The 21,912-nt window shown below is 34.8% G+C and overlaps 1 protein-coding gene across 1 annotated transcript; it reads right to left on the reverse strand.

The window, feature by feature from the left end:
- Positions 1-13,739: 13,739 nt before the first annotated feature.
- On the reverse strand, positions 13,740-21,150 carry LOC146944529 (putative aspartic proteinase GIP2). The gene is made up of 2 exons (XM_085742894.1): positions 20,558-21,150; positions 13,740-15,079 (listed from the first exon to the last, which is right to left on the reverse strand). The coding sequence occupies exons 1-2, from the start codon at positions 20,707-20,709 to the stop codon at positions 13,951-13,953; spliced, it is 1,281 nt and encodes a 426-aa protein (XP_085599020.1). The 5' UTR covers positions 20,710-21,150; the 3' UTR covers positions 13,740-13,950.
- Positions 21,151-21,912: the final 762 nt, after the last annotated feature.

A 21,912-nucleotide genomic window follows, 5' to 3' on the forward strand; every position in this document is an offset into this window, starting at 1 on the left:
TGTTGTCAAAGCAAGTTTTAGTGAATAATGTACGTTATATAAATACGACATGTATTTAAGAATGAAGGGAATAGAAAAGAGTATGATAAAAAGAGAAACATTAATGATGCATTTGCATTGTAAAGTGGCATAGTATATAAAAAACAAATATTTTTTTTAAGTGGCCTAGTAGAATAAGGAGGGAGTAATTACCAAAATTACTCATATGTTAAATTTTTCATATAAATCTGGCAAGTAGTTTGTTAGTTTGATTATATTGAATTAGTCTCTCAAACTGGTTGGGTGGATTTATTTTCTCTCTTACTATCCGCTTCTTTTTCTTCTTCTTTTATGACTTGGAGGGAAAAAGACCCCATCAGAAATCTATTGTGAAGAAGATCCAAGCATAGTCAACAATTACAGCAGCAGAAATGAAACAAGGAACAACATGAAAATAACTAACTACAATGTTCAAACCGAATTTGGTAAGATCGTCCACCACTTGGCTAGCTTCTCTAAAAACATGAGACACTTTGAACTCCGCAAGAAATTGCAACTATTCTTTAATTTCCCGGACCAATTTGACACTACATGATGATGAGCACAGACTATTAAGAGTAGGTTCACCGCCCTTAGGGAAACAAACTTAATCCATACACGTAGGGGTGGGAATAGCCCAGGTCAGGCCAGGCTTTGATAGGCCTGAGATTGGCCTATAAAATTTTTTGCAAGTCTGAGCCTGGCCTATGGCCTATCATAGGCCTATTTTTTGAGTATTACTTTTCCCACCCTATGTCTTTCCTCGCGCGTCCTATTTTTTTCCAATTTTACCCCTGGTCCGGATTTCGTATTCCGGAATGTATTGTTAGTATTTTTCAGATGATTCAATTTTAAAATCCGGAATAGTATTTTACCAGAACTTTTGCAATTTTAAGCTCTACAATTCGTAAAATAAAATGCGAATAAAATAAAAAACAGAAATAAAAAGACACAAACATAAAAACAACTCATTTTATTAATATATGAACAATACATTACAATAATTTTCAAGCTTCTTAAGCTTATTACATAAGATCCTACATCTATTTCTAATCTCCTAAGAGCCTGATTCTAATCTATTTATTACATACCAGTAGTTTGGCTATTGGAGGAAAACCGGAGGAGGAGGGAAGAGGAGGGCGGGAAGAAGAAACAAATGCCCCTAAGGGAGGTGTGGGGTGCTCAAACTTACGCCCAGACAGGCGAAGCTAAGAACCACACTAACCAATATGACCCTCAGATGAACCGCCCTTCGTTGCAGCGCGGTTCCATCCTCATTGACCGTTCATACAAACCCCGAAAGTTTTCAACGAGGCCCTTATCTATTTTTTTTTTTTTTGAATTGGCAAAAATTTATTAACCAACGAACCCGTGCAAGGCGCACTAATAGGCTCGGGTGGAGAAAAAAATACAAAAGGGGAAATCGGTTGCCGGATAACGTGGCTCGAACAAAAACCCCTTTAAAAACCACCCCTACAAAAGGACAACAATACAAGAGAAATCATGGTTGTAGAAGGAAAATCATGGTTGTAGAAGGAAGAAGAGGAGGAGAGGGTGGGAGAAGATGGTGTGAGAAATGGTGGGGTTTGGAAGGCTATTTATAGGGAGGGGTGGGTGAAAAATGGTTGGGAAGCCATAAATGCAGTCAAAAAACGTGGTAAAACACGTTTTTTTGACTTGACCACCGACAAAAAAGGTGTGGTGCAGACCACCGACCATGACACTGATGCAATCCGGAATATACAATCCGGAATGCACCTTTGGTTTCCGGAATATCCTTTCCGGATTAATGCGATAATGGTGAACGAGGAAAAAGTTGGCACTTCCTGTAGGGCTAAGGACATTCCGGAATGTAAAATCCGGAACGCTTTAGCATTTTATTCTTTTGAAAGAGAGCCATTAATTTGAGTTTGGACGGTTACAACCACTAACATGTTTTCATTGACTGTATTAATGACCTAAGACTTGTTTAAGGCTATAAATAGGCTTCCATCTTCATCAAATACCTCCATTCTTCACTTCACCTCTTTTCTTCAATTTTCTTCAAACGTTTTTAGTTTTTTAGGGGTGTCCGTGGTGTCATGGTCATTGTTGACCATTCCTATGAACCCTGCAATAGCATTTCAGCTTGTGTGGGGTTCATATAACGGTCAACAGAGACCCTTGGCATCAAAGAAAGACACAAAATATTCATATCGATTTTGTTTGGATTTAATTTTTCGGAAATCACTTCACCTCTTTTCTTCAATTTTCTTCAAATGTTTTTAGTTTTTTAGGGGTGTCGGTGGTGTCATGGTCATTGTTGACCGTTCATATGAACCCTGCAATAGCATTTCAGCTTGTGTGGGGTTCATATAACGGTCAACAGAGACCCTTGACATCAAATAAAGACGCAAAAAAGCGCACAACATCTGGTCCGGAATTTATTGTCCGGAAGTAACTAACAATCTGATTCGGAAAACAAAATCCTGACCAGGGGTATTTTTGGAATTTTAACAGGGCGCGCGAGAAGACAATAGGGTGGGAAAAGTAAATCTCCTATTTTTTTGGCCTGACCTGGCCTATTTAAAATCATGGCCTGGCCTAGAAGTCTATTTATAGGCCTACCTCATATTAAAGTCATTAAATATTCAATTTTATCTACTTCTAAATAGGCCAAATTGGCCTTAAAGCCTATTCCATTGTAAGGCTTGTTTATAACTATAAGGGCTTAAAAGCCTACTTCACTATAAAGCCTTAAAGCCTAATTAAAAAGTTCATTATTTAGTTTTTATCTTGATTTTTATGTTTAATATAAATTATATTTTAATATAAATAAAAAATAAATTTTAATAATAAGCATAAATAGGTCAGTCTATCAGACTTCGTAGGCTTTTTTGATAGCTTAAGCCCGACCTATTTACTTAAATAGGCTTTTTCAAAAGTCTAAGCCTAGCCTTTTTTTGTAAACAGGTCAGGCTAGACCAGGTTTAAACAGGCCAGACCGTAGGCCCCTGTAGGCCAGCATGGCCTATTCCCAACCCTACATACACGTTTGTAGCATTGACCAGTAACCATTTCACCCCTAATAATACCCCATAGATAGTTGATGGCCTAAATGTAGCAACGCGACAGCAAAGTATTTTTTTTTATTGTATTCACAAAGACTTGGTTAATGAATTGTTAGCTTATTTGATTATCAAAAGGTGTCGTAGTAATTAGGCGGTTAGTTAGACAGATTCATGGTCATTTTTGCATGTATACTAAATTGTCTTCAAATAGTAAAGTTTATAAAGTTCTTATTCACAGGGATTGTGAAATTTCTACTCAACTACTACGATTACAATTAGGATGTGTAACTTAGGGGTTGCACTTGACAATGGTTGGTTTACTACTAGCGAAGTAAAAATAGATTAAAGAGTGATTAGGTCATGTTTGATTTCCTTCTCTTTTGCTACTTAGTAACCAGAGCCAAAGCTTGTAATTGTTAACTTAATTTCATGATGTTCTAACAAAATAGTTAAGTTCAATGTCTTCGTACTGAACCCACTTCTATGATCACAACCCCCTAATGTCTTAGTCACAACCATGTAATGTCGTAGGTGAGTCTATAACCATTAAAGGTTTGATTGTGCGTTAAAACTCTTGTCACAAAAACGGTAATAGAATATGTCTAAAGATATTATAGATTGAACAGTTAATATTCGATCATGCATGATGAATCATGGTATTGTTTCCGGCCAAATTTGTGTTTGATTTTTTCCCAATTTAATAGGCAACGGGATGGATAAGCTATGAAAGCTATAGCTAAGTCAGATGTTCAAATGTATATAGTTTAGTAACATTTTTTGCATGTTACAAAAAATATAAATTGGTAACATTTTTTGTTGTCACTAACTATGCCTAACTGTACGCTACTACAATTTTGGCCTTTAATAACACAATTTTAATAACGCTTCTAGATAAATGTTACCCAAATATGTCAGTATTTTAGTAACATGAACTTTATATAACATTTGAACAAATGTTGCTAAAGAGGAGAGGTAACATTTATTGTGATTTAGTAGCAATTTTCAAATTCTTACTAAAATCATTAATGTATTGTAGTGGTCAAGGATGAAGGTCAAGGAGCTAAATATCTTATTGCCATTGAAGATTCTCACGCACACATGATATCCTATGACAACAAGGCACCTCACTGAAATGGTGGTTCTCTTGGATTTTTTTATATCTCCTTTTACTTAAATGATATCAGTTATATAATTACTTCTTGGCTTAAATATGTTATTCGTCCCTGCAAATAGGGGTCGCTTAAAATTTCATCCCTGCAATCGCTAATCCTTTTTTTTTTGCCCCTGCAAAGTTTAATCAGTTAAAAATTCGTCCCTTGACCAACTTAATCAAGGCCACGTCATCTGTTTACCCATCCTCTTCTCAGACCAGTGAGAAAAGACAAAAATACCCCTGTCTTCTTCCTCATTTTCCCTTTCTTCTTCTTCCTCCTCTCCTCTCTCTACACTCAAGAACAGAACCACCATTACAATATCTTAACCCTCTTCAATAAATTTCCACTTTCCCCAAACTCATTCATCTTCAACAATGGCGGATTCATCTAATCCATGTCTTCTCAAAACAAGTACCAACATGAAGATGACTCCATATATAAACTTCTGTAAATCGATTGAATCGAACAGTTTCTTCATTGATTTTTCTTGAATTGATTTTAAAGAAAAATCAGAAGCTTCATGGAATTAGCAACAAACAACAAAAAAACCAGAAAATCAGAGGAACATGAACAACACAAGCGCACAACATCGACCACTGTGGCTTGGTTTGAAAAGGAGATCTGAAATCGAAAACGATTGTGGCGGCGGCGGCAAAGGGTGTGAACGTGAGTAACAAATTCAGCACCGTATGAAAGGTCGCCGGCACGGCCGAGAAGAGATTGCGTGCGCGTTGCAAAATAGGGTATGGCTTTCTAGGATTTTGTTTCTTTTATCAAACAAACACTGTTTTTTTTAATCTGGATTGGAAGAGGAGGAAGGAGGTTAGAGGGAGGTTGGTGGTGGTGGTGGTGGTGGTGGAGAGAGAACTGGGAAAACGATTTGGGGAAGACGGCGATGCAAACCTGACGCCGTTCCTTGATGAATTTGTTTGATTTTGGTGTGATTTGTGTTTTTGAACAAATTTGGTTGATTGGAAACAAAACCTGGCGACTGTGGCGGTGAAAGGATGGAGAGGAGAGGTGGAAGGAGGTAGAAGAGGATGTTACCGCCGGCAGGATTGTAATCGGCGGCGAAAAAGAGTGAAGGGAGGAAGAAGAGCTAGCTGACTTATTGAGGGGTAAAATTGTCCCTTCAAGTCATTTTTTTTAATAGAACACAGTTTAACAGTGCCACGTCAGTAATCAGATGACGTGGCAGTGATTAAGTTGGTCAAGGGACGAATTTTTAACTGATTAAACTTTGCAGGGGCAAAAAAAAAGGATTAGCGATTGCAGGGATGAAATTTTAAGCGACCCCTATTTGCAGGGACGAATAACATATTTAAGCCTTACTTCTTACTAGACTTAAAAGCTAGATTTAGAATATACGAGGTTCTTAGAATCTTTCAGTTTGTTATCAAACACATTCATTTTCATGAAATGTATATCATACTGGGTAGTATATGTGATTTAGCTATTTCTTTTTCTTTTTTGGTTGATAGAAAAAATGACAATAGTCATTTGAAACTGACACATATAAGTTGAGTACTGAGCTATATAATAAATGTTTGTATTAGAAACATGGTATTGTAGAACCGTGTACCTAAGCAAATTTAAGTTCATTGACCATATAATTTATGTTTTTTAGAAAGCTCTATCATTCACTATAAATGACAGCTATCCACCATCTGATATGTAAGGAAAAACAAGAAAGAAAACTAGAGAAATCAAGAAGCATTATTCAGCCCCAAATTATTACTGCTTGTTCTTATTTTCTGCATAACATAGCAGCTCAATCCCCTCTAGATTACCACGAACAAATACATAAGGTTTTGTACCAAGAAGAGAGGAGCATGATAAACTAAAGTGAACACGCTGACATTAAAACATCAGCTATATACAATTCATAATGGCGCGGAAGTAAGTGACTAATCTGGCAAAGCAATGCAGTTACGGTAGCTATTTTGGTAACTTGCAGTCCAAGCTATCTATGAGTGGAGAGCTTTCTCCTTACATGAAGGCGTCCGTGAAAGCTGCACATCTCTAGCCTATTGTGCATGAAAAGCACACTGTAATTCAGTTTAGAATATAACACTAGAAATAAAATCAGACATATAAGTGACACCCTCCAACTTTTATTACTCAATTCTTTAACATGCAATTCAATGTATTTATCTTTTGCATTCATGACAGGAAGAGGAGCCCTTGGTTCCACGTCTGCATGTCAAATACATGCCATCCTCAGCCTACGTGACTACATAACGACTACATATGTGTCCTGCACATGTTCAACATGAATCCAAATATGTTTGATTTTACAATTTTATTATTTTTCGGCTGAAAAAATGAGGCACGTCAAAGATAAGGCCATTATAAATTGAAAAATGCTACATCGGATGCAGGATTTAACATTATAAAAAATGCGATAATGCACATTGTGATATTTTGATTGGCTTAACTTTATTTCCAATTCATCCCAGTGACGGATCCAATAATTTTGAATAGTGGGGGCACTTTATATATAAATTTGTAGCACCCGTGAATATATCTTAGCAAAGAAATATCTCAACAGAACACCAAAAGCAATACAAAAAACTTACAATCGGTTCATCATTGACTTGCAAAATTCATAGTTTTTTTTTTTTTTATAAAGCAATAGAGTGCAAAAGCATCAAGTGAAAGTTATTACATCACAACTAGGTTGACACCCCATAACTAACTATTTCATTTACCAAGATTCTAAAAAAAGTATTAACAAAGAAAATAAAAAAGTACAAACTTAGGGGACCATGCCAATATCCAAGACAGCACACAAGGTGTTAAAAACACTACATCTCGTTAAAAACCTTACCAAGAAAAATCTCATGGAATAAAACATTGATGAAGGGAAAAAACCATAGCTTAAAGAAACAATTATGGGTGCGTTTGTTTCAGCTTCAAAAAAAATAGATTTTGGGTTAAAAGAATCTAGAGATTTTTTTTAGAGATTTTTAAAAAAATCTAAAACTATTTTCGTTTGCCTACTACCCATAAAAATCTATTTTTTTAAAAAAATGAGTTTTAACATGTACATGTGTTATCTCCTTGTTGTTGAAAAAAATAGATTTTGAGAAAAGCTAATCCTAATAGCTTTTCATTTTAGGATCAAAATAGATTTTTTTGATAAAATGATTTTTCTAAAAATCCTAAACAAACACTTAAAAATGAAAAAAGTGATTTTTTTAAGGAAAAAAATAGATTTTTTTGGAAAAAAAGCTTAAACAAACGGAGCCTATAATTGATCTAAGGACTGAGGTATACTTGATAATAATCAGTTATAAAACCAGAAGTATAACAAAACCAAAAAATAGAAGAAAAGTCAAGATATGACTAAATATAGAACAAGGAAAATTAAAAGGGTCTGAAAATAGAATTGAGCTGGCCACAAAGGACCGAGCCGCTAAGACTTGGTCATATGCTTATAAACTAATTGTAGGAAGTACTAAGTAGAACGCATATGGCACACATCACCAAATGTAAATCAAATCAAACAGTGAAGATACAAAATTCCGAAGAAAGAAAAAAGAAAGTATTGCCAAACCTCCAAGATCAGCAGATGATATGGGCATGCCACTGCGAAAAGCTTCCGCAAGTTGATCATCAACCTCTGAGACAGTTTCTGAGTTCGCATCTTTTATCTAACACCAAGGCTTCCATATCTGCTGGAACTTCTTCAACAACATTTTTACTGGAATGTGCAACAACTGAGTAATTTAAAGAAGGGTTAATTAAGTTTTTAGTCCCTATAAATATTCACAGTTTTGTTTTTAGTCCCTACAAAATAAAATCACACTTTTTAGTCCATGTGACATTTTTCTTAAGCATTTTAGGGACTAAAAATGCTGATGGAAAAATTTTATAAAGACTAAAAATGTTGTTGGAAAATTTTATAGGGACTAAAAATGTTGATGGAGAATTTTATAGGGACTAAAAAGTGTGATTTTATTTTGTAGGGACTAAAAACAAAATTCTGCATATTTATAGGGACCATTTACTTAATTAACCCTTTAAAGAATAATGTCAGGGAGATTAAATCACGAGAATAATAAAGGGTTAATTATGTTTTTGGTCCCTACAAAATTGCGACCTTGTAAGTTTAGTCTTTACTTAATTTTAATAGCATTTTTAATCCCTACAAAAAATTTCTGCATTCAATATTAGTCCTTACTCAATCCAAATTTGTTTAATTTATGCTTAAACTCTTAAGTTTTTCAACAATTTTTTACAGGCGTGTTAAGAACGTTATTAAAAGGTTCTCCAAAAAAAATATCGCAAAAATTTGATTTCTACCTCCATATTTTTGTTACTTATATCTTAAACTTTTGTCGTTTTAAAAAATTCATATTTAATTTATTTCATGTTAAAAAATTATAGATTTTAATAAATGAACCTTTATAGTGTTCTAAACTTGTATAAAAAGAATCGTTAAAAAATTTAAGAGTTTAAGGATAATTAAACAAAATTTATTTTAGCAGGGACTAAAATTATAAGTAAATTTTTTTTTGTAGGGATTAAAAATGCTATTAAAATAAAGTAAGGACTAAACTTACAAGGTCGCAATTTTGTAGGGACCAAGAACATAATTAACCCAATAATAAATGCATAAGTTTCAGAAACATACTCAAAAAGCCTTTTAGCCTATTAGGCTGGCCTATTTAAGTAAATATGAATAGTATTATTTATTACTCCCTCCGTTTTAAAATGAGTGTCACTTTAGCTAAAAAAATTGTTTTAAAATGAATGTCACTTTACATTTTCAATACAACTTTAATTTTTTTTCTTCCAACTTTACCTTCAATAAATACTCCAACTTTTCTCTCTCACACAATTTTCAATACAACTTTAAGTTTGTCTTATTCTCATAAAGTATGGTTATTTTAGTAAAATTGTTATAACATTTGACTACTTTATTCCATTCCTTAATATGTGTGCAATTGGCTAAAGCGACACTCATTTTGAAACGGATGGAGTATTATATTATATTTTGTACTTTGAATTAAAATAAAAATTTGTAACTTTTTCAGTCATTTAAGCTTATTAGTATACATTAATATTTTTGCATATTTAAATGTATTATTATAAAGTAGAATTGAAATATGATACACTATATAGTCAAATTCCCTAAAAAGTCATGTTGATTATCAAAATAGAGTTTAATCTATTTGATATATTAGATCGTTAGTCTATTTAAACTTAAATTACATTGCTTATTTAAACATGTCCATATGAAATAGGCTTTTAAAAAGGCTAGCAGGCCGTATCAGGCTTTCAAAAGACCAAGCTCAGGCCTAAAAAATAAGCATATGAGAGGCCGCAAGTCAGGCTTAGGCCTTCATAAAATTTGGCAGACCAGGCTCAGACCTTGCAAAGCCTAGCTCGGTCTAGCCTATTCCCACCCCTAATCGTATGTGAGTTTGAAACATATTCTATTTTTTTAAAAGTCTCTTTGAATTTGGCTAATATAGATAATGTATATTTTTTTTCAATTGTTATATACTGTTTTTAGTGTTGATATGCTTTTGAATAAATATTTATTTATTGTAACATATAGTAGCAAATAAGACCCGTGCGTCACATAGGTCGGCGGTCTAGTTATAAAAAAGTTTTAAATGTATTATGTTGGATACAAAATATTTGCTTGAAATTGAGTTCTACTCCCTTCGTTTCAAAATACATGTCTAATTTTTGCAATGTGCATTATTCACTTGACTTACTTTGACCATACTTTTTAACTAATGTATAAATACAAATATTATCATGTAATATGTTGTTTGATTTGTATCGACAAATATTTTCAAAATATTAAATTTTTATAATTTTTTACTTTAGATAATTAAAGATATTAACGGTCAAAATTGTGCATTGGCATATGTGAAGTGGTTGACTTGGACATGTATTTTGAAACGGATGGAGTATTTCTTTAGTTTTATATCAATATATACATATTTATTGAGTCAAACATTGAGTTATAGGAAATATAAATATTGACCCAAGGAAATATAAACATTGAATAAATCTAGGAAATATAAACATTGAAAAGATATATGACAACATTGAGTCAAATCATACCCATTAATAATAAATGTCATTTATTAATTTATGGCTATAAATAAGTTATATGAAAACATTGAATAGATAGCTAGGAAATATAAACATTGAGAAGAGCTATGACGATGAACAAGCTGAAGAAAGGTATCACCATGATGACGATGATTTTAGTGATTATGCTAGTTCTGACTCAAGTGTGTGACGCAACTCAATCTCTGGATATTGGTACTAAAGAAAGCACCGAACAATATTGTCATGAGTGTAAGTTGAAGTGCAAGGACCATTGTGAATTTTTCATTTGCTATAATCATTGTAGATGGAAAAATTGTCCTTGTTGTGTTAACAAGAGCCCTGCTTGCCTATAATAGAGTTTGAGGCTCACAACAATATTAAATAATGATTTGTATGTTATGTGAGACTTCACACAAGAGAATAAACTCAATAATAAGCAAATGAATTTTAACTTATAATGTCCATTTTCCATTTTGTTTATCAATTTCTTTTCATATTTTATTTTCTCTTTTTTTGTTTTTGGAGTAAATTACAATTTCCTCCCTTCTATGAGGGTCTGTTTGGTTTGGGGTAGATGGAGGGGAGGATAGAATAGGTGATAGAATATTTTTAATTATATATGTTTGAATCAATTTTAAGAAGGGGAGAGGAGGCGTAAGAAACTGAGAAATCAGGGTTTTTTTTGCTCTCCTCAAAATTGGGGTTTTTTAAAGGAGAAAGGAGAAGAGATACACTCTTTAGAGTTTTGTTACATTTTTAATATTATCCTTGATTTCGTATGTAAATTCCCAAATTATCCTCTACTTTGCATTTCCGTTGTTGCTCCTATATGAAACATTGATTGCCTCTTTACTATTTAATGTGCAGCTTTTGTAGCTTTCTTACATACTCCCTCCGTTTCAAAATGAGTGTTGCTTTAGCAAAAAAAAATTGTTTCAAAATGAGTGTCGCTTTCAGTTTCCAATGCAATAATAACTTTTTCTTTTCAATTGTACCCTCCAATTAATACTCTGCACACTACTTCCAAAGTATTACTTTTAAAACTAACCAATAGTTAATAAGGATAATTTGGTAAAATAACCATTCTCTTTCTCTTAATCATTGCATTTCTTAATATGTGTGTAAACACCTAAAACGACACTCATTTTAAAACAGAGGGAGTATTATACTTTGCATTTTTATATTTTATATTCACCAACATCTCTTTTTCTTTTCGGTTTATGTGACTCGGCCTTTTGTTTACTCACGTCACCTTTCTTTACTTGCCAATTACATTTTATTCGAATTTAATTTTAATTTTGTTATGTTTATCAATTTTAGTATACTTAGGGTCCGTTTGGTTCAACGGTGGGGAGGGGAGGGGGGGATTTTAAAGAAGGGGAGGGAAAGGAAAGGGAGATACATTTGTTAAATATGTGTTTGGTTCAAAAGAATGAAGGGGGGGGATGAGAGGGATTTTAATTAAATATATGTTTGGTTCACGAAGGGAGGGGAGGGATTTTAACACCAAATTACTTTTTTATCCCTCAAATCTTAAAACAATATCATGATTTTAAAATTATTCACTTCATAAAAAATTAAACATGAAAACTCAATAACCAAAAACTTCATAAATAACTAAACACAAAAGTTGTAACAAAATATGAATAGTCATAAATATTGCTTGTCAAAAAATAAATTCATAAATGTTAGAGCACAATATAAAATTATTTGAATTTTTTTGACTGAGAGTCATTTTTTTATCTTGATAATCCATCTAATATTTACTAAATTAAGTTTTATATAAATATGGATAAACCAAATATATTGAAATAAAAAATTAAGACTAGAACACGTACAATTCAATAAAAAAAATAACAAATAAAAAAATCTCAATAAAATATGAAGAAGAAAAGAATACGTAACAAAAAAATTGAAAAAAAAAATGTTTAGCAAGTTAGCAACAACAAGTGAAAAAAAATTGAAAAAAAAAACAAAGTTTAGCAAGTTAGCAACAAAAAGTCCAGGCAATAAAAGTACGTTGAAACATGAATAAATAAGCCTTAAATTTTTAATGAGGACAACTTTGACATTTTAAAATAAATATGAGGATAATTAGGTCAATATAATTAAAATTGTATTAATTCATCTCTCCTTCCCTCCCCTCCACATCAAAAAACTCCAATTTGAGGGGGAGCAATAAATGCGTTTATGAGAGATTTTGCTCCGCTTATAAAAATTGAACCAAACACAAAGTTTAAAATTATCCCTCCCCTCTCCTCCCCTTCCCTTCGAAAATCCCGAACCAAACAGACCCTTAATAAAACTTTCTAAAGTCATGTTGTTGACCACCCAACTTAAAGAGTTTTTTATTTAGAAAAATAAAATAATATGACTACATGTTTTGCCTCTCTCTTTTCTTTTGGATTAACTTCCCTCTTTCTTGTAAAACAAAAATCTGTCTCCTTTATAAAATAATAATAATAATTAACTAAAAACCCATTTACCCTAGAATCCAATTGCTCATTGATACCCTATCTTGAAACTCGTTTCCTCACAGATTGTGAGTGTGTAACTCATTTCTTACCATTATTTCCTTAAAGATTTTGTACTGTTGTTGTCTAGTATGTACATTCCTTGTGTTGTTGTGCTAGCAGGGTTGGATCTACGAATACATTTCAAGTGTGCTTAAATAAGTAGCAACAGAGATGATGATCGATTTTTAATATTTTATTTTTTAGCGACTGAATTTTCAGTCACTATTTCTGTTGCTAAACGTATTAGACACCATTTCTACTTTAGCGATTGAATTTTCAGTCACTACTTTTGTCGCTAAACAATGTAGTGACCGATTTTCATACCTTAGCGACTGAAAATTTGGTCGCTAAAGAAAAAAATTCTAATTTTTTTTAGAAATTTATGTGTGGCTATTACATGGCCATGAGCTAGATCCGCCCCTGTGTGCTAGATTAGTGTTTTCTTTTTTTTGACCAACCGATTAGTGTTTTCTAATAATGTATTGTCTATGATGCTCAAATAACGAATATTAGTCAATGTACATAAATATTTTTTCTTTTGCTATTTCATGCAACAAATGATGCAAGTGAGCTAGTCAGCTAATGCCTTTAGAACGCCAGACGACCATTTGGTGCTAGTAATGCTGAAATTTTTTTAAAATTATTTTGTTTGGGAGTCTGGATGGAAGGAAGGAGAGAACTTTGAGGGTCGGGAAATAGAGAGATAAATAGATAAACTTTCACTTTTTTTGAAAAAACATCTTTTTTAAATAATGATAATTTGATAATTATGATTGATATATTTATAATTTTAAGAATATTGTAACAACATAAATTGAATTTTAAGAATCCACATAACCCCGAGAAAAAAAAAACCTTCAAAAGCCTCCTCCGATACCATTTTTGAGCTCCCAAAAAACTGATCATATAAAAAAGTCAATAACTAAAGCACAATACAACTATAATTACATCATATAAAAAAAAGGTTACATCACATGTGGTGTCAACTAAATGCAGAACAAAACAACAATATTAGCTTACACAACAAAGCAAACAAAAGCTAAGAAAAGTGATAAACAGAAGCTGCAACCTTCAATGTGGTTAATATAAAATGTAAATGCTTGGTAAACCTATGCCATTATTCAAGAGTAGGAATTAGGAACAACTTGCATTGTGGACCAAAAGTGAGGAACTAAAGCTCAATTTGGAGGAAGTTTGATCAAACACCAAAAGATTGTCTTCCAATTGATGTCCCCCAATAACAATTGAAGCTTTTGTAAACGACATTCTTGGCTCTTTTCCTCCATCAACAAATGCCAAACATGCTACATTTTTCTTCACCATAACCATCAAATTGCTTTCATGAATAGTCCACTGCTCTCCCCCTTGAAGCACAAGATCAACTCTTGGTACAGAATTTTCAAAGCTTGTAGAGTCAAAACATGCCTTAAATGGTGCCACAGATTCCACTCTCTTTAGTCTTCTATCTGAAGCCTTCTTGAGGAAATCACGAATAAATGGCTTATACACAGAATTTTTCAATTCAGTGAAAGGACTCATGGTACTAAGTTTAGTTCCACCATTTCCCTTTTTGTCAATAGACAACAAAGAGGGCTTTAAGTTCAAAACATGTCCATCAATCTTAACCGCTTTCACATCAATAAAATATTCATTTGAAGGAACACCCCGAACAAAGATAGCACCTGTTGAAACAGGATTGACAATGAGTGGTGTGGTTTGAAGAAATTTGGACAATGCATGAAAAGGGTCACGGCCAACTGATCGAACAAACAAGTTAGCGAATCCTTGTTTGTTTGAAGAAGGTAAACAAAGAGAGAATTTGGGTGGAAGCTTGTTTTTCAATGCAAGCTGAGATGGTAATGAAAGGTTTGATCTAGCAAGACCAATAATTCCTTTGCTGTTTTTTGGTAAGCCGTTGAGTGGTGAATCATATGATGAAAATCCATCGGTGTCAATACAACTAGAAAGCAAGCCAGAAAATTTTTGTTGATTAACAAATATGATATCTTCACCAAGGCCACCACTGAAAATGAAATTGGCAAATGGGTTGATTATATAACTAGCGCATGTGTTGTTTGTGCAACCTGGTTTGAAGGGGCCATTGCAACCAATACATGTAATATCTGGACATTTTTTCGAGCCACATTCAATTGGAATGTAGGATGATGAATTGTAGTGAATGTCACAATCATACCAAAGGTTATCTCCAGCAAGATCAATGACTAGGTTGAAATTTTTTCTAGGAGTTCCTATGCCAATTGATTGTGAACATTAAAATATTGGTAAAGCCACTTTTGACTTTTGTTCAAATTGACAACATACTTTCGGTGCCAATATCAAATTGGTTGGCATAATTGTCTGCCATTCCATGAATAAAAAATGTTTGAGGCATGTATTTTGCAGGCTATAAATAGACGTCCCTTGCAACAAGCAGATGCATCCCAACAACAATTAGTAACAACACAAACAATAAACATAGTTTGTGAGAGAAAAAAATATAGAGAGAAAAATTAGTTTCTTCTGTGAGGTTTCTCCTAGTTTGTGTTAGTTAGTATTCTCCTATTTATAAGAGAGAGTGTTAATTGTACTCTTCTTGTATTTAGAGAGAGGTCCTGTAATTTCTTCCACTTAGTGAAAGTTCTCTACTCTTGCCCCGTGGTTTTTTCCCCTTATTTGTTGAGGGGTTTCCACGTAAAATATTGTGTGTTCAGTTCCTCTTTTCTCATCTCTTATTTTAGCTGCGTGATAATATTTTTGTTACTCTGGTACACAACAGTGGTAGTTTCTTCTCTGATACCAAAAATTAGTTTCTTCTGTGAGGTTTCTCCTAGTTTGTGTTAGTTAGTATTCTCCTATTTATAAGAGAGAGTGTTAATTGTACTCTTCTTGTATTTAGAGAGAGGTCCTGTAATTTCTTCCACTTAGTGAAAGTTCTCTACTCTTGCCCCGTGGTTTTTTCCCCTTATTTGTTGAGGGGTTTCCACGTAAAATATTGTGTGTTCAGTTCCTCTTTTCTCATCTCTTATTTTAGCTGCGTGATAATATTTTTGTTACTCTGGTACACAACAGTGGTAGCAGAGCAGCTGGTTCGTAGCTGTTATTCCGCTCTGATAAACTAGTGGTGTGATAAGAAAAATCTTAGTATGCTCTGTGGTTGCGGTGTAAACTGATCTTCCACATCAGAAAAGAATTCTTATTATTCCGGTCTAGTTTGAAGAAAAAAAAATGTTTGGTGTAAAAACCATGGCAGCAAAATTTGAGATAGAGAAGTTCAACGGGAGAAATTTTTCCCTGTGGAAATTGAAGATAAGGGCAATTTTAAGAAAAGATAATTGCCTAAACGCAATAGATGACAGACCTGCAGATATCACTGACGAAAAGTGGAAAGAAATGGATGATAATGCCGTTGCCAATTTGCACCTTGCAATGGCAGACTCGGTATTGTCAAGTATTGCTGAAAAGAAGACAGCAAAGGAGATTTGGGATACTCTAATAAAATTGTACGAGGTCAAATCACTCCACAACAGAATATTCTTAAAGAGAAGGCTCTACACTCTTCGAATGGGTGAATCCACATCAGTAACGGATCACATCAACACCCTGAATACGCTATTTTCTCAAATCACGGCTTCTGATTTCAGAATAGCGGAAAATGAGCGTGCTGAACTTCTACTTCAGAGTCTACCAGATTCGTATGATCAACTCATCATCAATATTACAAATAATAACATAGCTGACACTCTTCACTTTGATGATGTCGCCGGTGCAATCCTTGAAGAAGAATCCAGGCGCAAGAACAAGGAAGAAAGGTTAGAGAGTTCAAAGCAAGCAGAGGCTTTGACGATGACGAGAGGCAGATCAACAGAACGTGGCCCCAGTGGGAGTCAAAATCATGGTAGGTCAAAATCTCGAAGTAAGAAGAATATCAAATGCTACGGTTGTGGCATGAGAGGGCACGTAAAGAAGGAGTGTTGGAATATCAAGAAGAATGGAGAGAAGAATTCTGAAGCTTCAACATCTCAAGGATGTGTTGCAAGTACCTCAGATGACGGGGAAATCCTGTATAGCGAAGCAGCAACCAGTTCTAAAGGCGGAAGACGACTCAACGATGTCTGGATCATGGACTCAGGTGCAACATGGCACATGACTCCACACCGAGATTGGTTTTACTCTTATGAGCCTATCTCGGAAGGATCAGTGTACATGGGGAATGACCATGCCTTAGAAATTGCTGGAGTCGGTACTATCAGATTAAAGATGCATGATGGTACTGTTCGAAAAATACAAGGAGTGCGTCATGTAAAGGGGTTGAAGAAGAATTTATTGTCTGTTGGACAATTGGATGATCTCGGGTGTAAGATCCACACTGAAAGTGGAATCTTGAAAGTAGTGAAAGGCAATCTTGTGGTGATGAAAGCAGAAAAGATCACAAGTAATCTATACATGCTTCTAGGAGATACATTGCAAGAGGCAGATGCATCAGTTGCAGCGGCAAGCCAAGAAGAAGCAACAATGATGTGGCATCAAAGACTAGGCCATATGTCAGAACGTGGCTTGAAAGTCCTTGCGGAACGTAATCTCCTTCACGGGCTCAAGACACTAAATTTACCATTCTGTGAGCACTGTGTGATAAGCAAGCAGCATAGATTGAAGTTTGCTAGAGTAACTACTAGAAGCAAACACATACTAGACTTGATACATTCTGATGTGTGGGAGTCACCGAAATTATCTCTGGGAGGAGCAAGATACTTCGTATCATTCATTGATGACTATTCCAGAAGATTATGGGTGTACCCGATCAAGAAGAAGTCTGATGTGTTTCCAGTATTCAAAGCATTCAAAGCACAAATAGAGCTTGAAACTGGGAAGAAGATTAAGTGCTTAAGGACAGATAATGGAGGAGAATATGTAGATGGCGAGTTTCTAACATTTTGTAAACAAGAGGGTATTGTAAGGCAATTCACTGTTGCACATACACCTCAGCAGAATGGTGTGGCAGAGCGGATGAATAGAACTCTCCTAGAAAGAACAAGAGCTATGCTGAAAACAGCGGGAATGGACAAGTCGTTCTGGGCAGAAGCAGTGAAAACCGCCTGTTATGTAATAAATCGATCACCATCAACGACGATTGATTTGAAGACACCGATGGAGATGTGGAAAGGAAAGCCAGCAGATTATTCTTCTCTACATGTGTTTGGTTGTCCTGTGTACGTAATGTACAACTCCCAAGAAAGAACGAAGTTGGACCCAAAGTCCAGGAAATGTATCTTCTTGGGTTATGCTGACAATGTTAAGGGGTATCGCCTGTGGGATCCCACTGCCCGCAAGGTTGTTGTTAGCAGAGATGTAGTCTTTGCAGAAAATGAAATGCAAAGTGAGCAGAAAAATGACAGCACTTCTAAAGAGACTGTTATAGTGCAGTTGGAAGAAAAATCCCAAGAAAGTGATTCTTCTGAAGCTGAACCGGTGCACGAAGAACAAGAACCAGATGAGGTCAATAATGGTGTTCGTCGATCAACGCGTCAGACGCAGAAACCAGTTTGGCAATCAGACTATGTTATGACAAGCCATGATGCATATTGTCTTATAACTGAAGAAGGTGAACCTTCAACTTTTCAAGAGGCGTTGAAGGGTTCAGATGCTTCTCAATGGATGACAGCAATGCATGAAGAAATGGAGGCCTTACATAGGAACAAGACATGGGAACTTGTTGAACTTCCAAAGGGTCGGAAAGCCATTGGAAACAAATGGGTATACAAGATCAAACGTGATGGCAATGATCAAGTGGAACGGTATCGTGCAAGACTGGTGGTAAAAGGATATGCTCAGAAAGAAAGTATTGACTTCAATGAGATATTTTCTCCGGTTGTCAGACTTACTACTATCAGAGTAGTGTTGGCAATGTGTGCTGCATTGGATTTACATCTTGAACAGCTAGATGTAAAGACTGCTTTTCTTCATGGAGAACTTGAAGAAGAAATTTATATGCTCCAACCGGAAGGATTTAAGGAACAAGGAAAAGAAAACTTGGTTTGCAGGTTGACCAAATCTCTGTACGGTCTAAAGCAGGCGCCCAGATGTTGGTACAAGAGATTTGATTCTTTCATAATTAGCCTCGATTACAATAGGCTGAGTTCAGACCATTGTACGTACTACAAAAGGTTTGAGGATAATGATTATATCATTTTGCTGTTGTATGTGGATGACATGTTGGTGGTAGGCCCCAACAAAGATCAAGTCCAGGAATTGAAGGCACAGTTGGCTAGGGAGTTCGATATGAAAGACTTGGGACCAGCAAACAAGATTTTAGGGATGCAAATTCACCGAGACAGAAAAGACAGGAAGATTTGGCTTTCTCAAAAGAATTATCTAAGGAAAGTCTTGCGTCGTTTCAACATGCAAGACTGTAAGCCAATCTCTACCCCACTTCCTGTGAATTTTAAATTATCCTCAGGTATGAGCCCTAGCAATGAAGCGGAGAGGATGGAAATGTCTCGAGTACCGTATGCATCGGCGGTGGGAAGCCTTATGTATGCCATGATATGTACAAGACCAGACATTGCACAAGCAGTGGGAGTGGTTAGTCGGTTTATGGCGGATCCGGGTAAAGAGCATTGGAATGTTGTTAAGAGAATCATGAGGTACATTAAGGGAACCTCAGGTGTTGCAATATGTTTTGGAGGATTACAGTTAACTGTCAGGGGTTATGTTGATTCAGATTTTGCAGGTGATCTTGATAAAAGAAAATCTACTACTGGTTATGTGTTCACGCTTGCTGGAGGAGCAGTCAGTTGGTTGTCCAAGTTACAAACTGTTGTAGCTCTGTCAACGACAGAAGCTGAGTACATGGCAGCTACCCAGGCGTGTAAGGAAGCTATTTGGATGCAAAGGTTAATGGAGGAACTCGGGCACAAGCAGGAACAAATTACTGTGTATTGTGACAGTTAGAGTGCCTTGCACATTGCAAGGAATCCAGCTTTTCATTCAAGGACGAAACACATAGGCGTTCAATATCATTTTGTTCGAGAAGTAGTGGAGGAAGGGAGTGTGGATATGCAAAAGATTCACACCAATGATAACCTAGCAGATGTAATGACAAAGCCGATCAACGCTGATAAGTTTGTATGGTGTCGATCCTCATATGGCCTATTGGAAACGTAGCAACTGAAGTTAGCAAGGTAGAGAGGTTTCGAGAGCTCACAAAAGTGACTTTAAGTGGGAGATTGTGAACATTAAAATATTGGTAAAGCCACTTTTGACTTTTGTTCAAATTGACAACATACTTTCGGTGCCAATATCAAATTGGTTGGCATAATTGTCTGCCATTCCATGAATAAAAAATGTTTGAGGCATGTATTTTGCAGGCTATAAATAGACGTCCCTTGCAACAAGCAGATGCATCCCAACAACAATTAGTAACAACACAAACAATAAACATAGTTCGTGAGAGAAAAAAATATAGAGAGAAAAATTAGTTTCTTCTGTGAGGTTTCTCCTAGTTTGTGTTAGTTAGTATTCTCCTATTTATAAGAGAGAGTGTTAATTGTACTCTTCTTGTATTTAGAGAGAGGTCCTGTAATTTCTTCCACTTAGTGAAAGTTCTCTACTCTTGCCCTGTGGTTTTTTCCCCTTATTTGTTGAGGGGTTTCCACGTAAAATATTGTGTGTTCAGTTCCTCTTTTCTCATCTCTTATTTTAGCTGCGTGATAATATTTTTGTTACTCTGGTACACAACATTGATGAGTAGAATAGATTGGTTGATGGGTCCTTCTTTATGGGAAGGATGAAGGGGTGTGGTTTTTTATTGAGAGTTTGAGATGCTGATAAGCAAGAAAGTGAGAAAAGCAATAGTGAGAGGAGGAAGAAATGAATGAGGAAAAAAGAAGAAGCCATTGTGAATGAAGAGATGTGGGAAATAGTATTGTTGGTGTGCTTAGTTCAAGGAGTTGAGGTTTGCTTTTATAGGTAAAATAAAATAAGGTGATGGAGCATATTATTTAGGACTCTATTTGACCACTGTAAAATAAGATATTCAAAACAATACGGCAGCAACATATCTAATGCACATCAACCCAATCAAAAAGATACCACCTTTGATATTTTAAATCTCACTTGACAAACGCCAGTACTACTTCCATTGATGATGATATCCACTTATGCTATAATTATATCAATCCCTTTAACTCACATAAAAACTTCACCTACTTAGCAGACCACATTAGGAAATTTTATTCATTACTCCAATGATTATGATTATACCCTCACCTCTAAATTTTGTGTGAACTGCCTATCATACTTTTATCTATAAACTAAAATAAAATTCTTCACTTTTTCATTTTTATTTTTACAGTATTTCAGAGAATAAAGGAGAGTAACTTTTCCAATACAGTCTGGTTGCTTATCACCCAGTCTTGGTTTTTTATAGGCGAGTAGGGGTGTAACAGTTCGGTTTGGATTGATTTTTAGTCAAAAAAATGTATGAACCGAACAAATGTTCATCGATTTAGTTTTCACAGTTTTTTAAAAAAAGAACCAAACCAAACTAATCGATTTGGTTGATCAGTTTATTTGAAAATACCATTAAAAAAAATCATATTCTCACAAATTTGTATTTCATGCATTCAACATACTCAAATACTTCATAGAACTTTGTATTCCATATTTTGTTCTCCATGTTCTCTGTTTTTTAAACAACTTTGTATAACTAATATTAAAAAACTAACCAAGGGGCGATTGAGGCTAAGGTTTTTTTTTTTAGTAGAAATGAAAAAGTTTAAGTGATAGGATGAAATGATGATGGAAGAAAGTGAATGGATTAAGGAGTATTTTATGTTGGGCTTTAACTTTTGGGTTAATCATAAGTGTATAAAGAGGAGTAACATTTGTAAAATGGGGTTTAGGGTTAGCATCAGTTCAGTTCATCGGTTCTTTGAATCTCAAAATAAAAAATCAAGAACTGAACCAGACAAGGTCGAATAATTTTTTGATTTGGTTCGGTTTGAATGTTCGGTTTGTCCGAACCACTTACACACCACCACGAGGGACAATATAAAAGTAGCAACACGCAAAAACAGTTTCTTATTAAAAAAAAAAAAA

The sequence above is a fragment of the Medicago sativa genome, chromosome 2 (assembly GCF_051527215.1).
Source record: "Medicago sativa cultivar Bolivia chromosome 2, Bolivia_mono, whole genome shotgun sequence".
Lineage (NCBI taxonomy): Eukaryota > Viridiplantae > Streptophyta > Magnoliopsida > Fabales > Fabaceae > Medicago > Medicago sativa.

Coding starts and splice junctions, on each gene's coding strand:
- LOC146944529 (XM_085742894.1), bottom strand. CDS start 20,709: ATGGCTTCTTCTTTTTTCCTCATTCATTTCTTCCTCCTCTCACTATTG. Junction 15,080..20,557: donor TCAACCAATCTATTCTACTC/ATCAATGTTGTG, acceptor TTAATGTTCACA/ATCAATTGGCATAGGAACTC.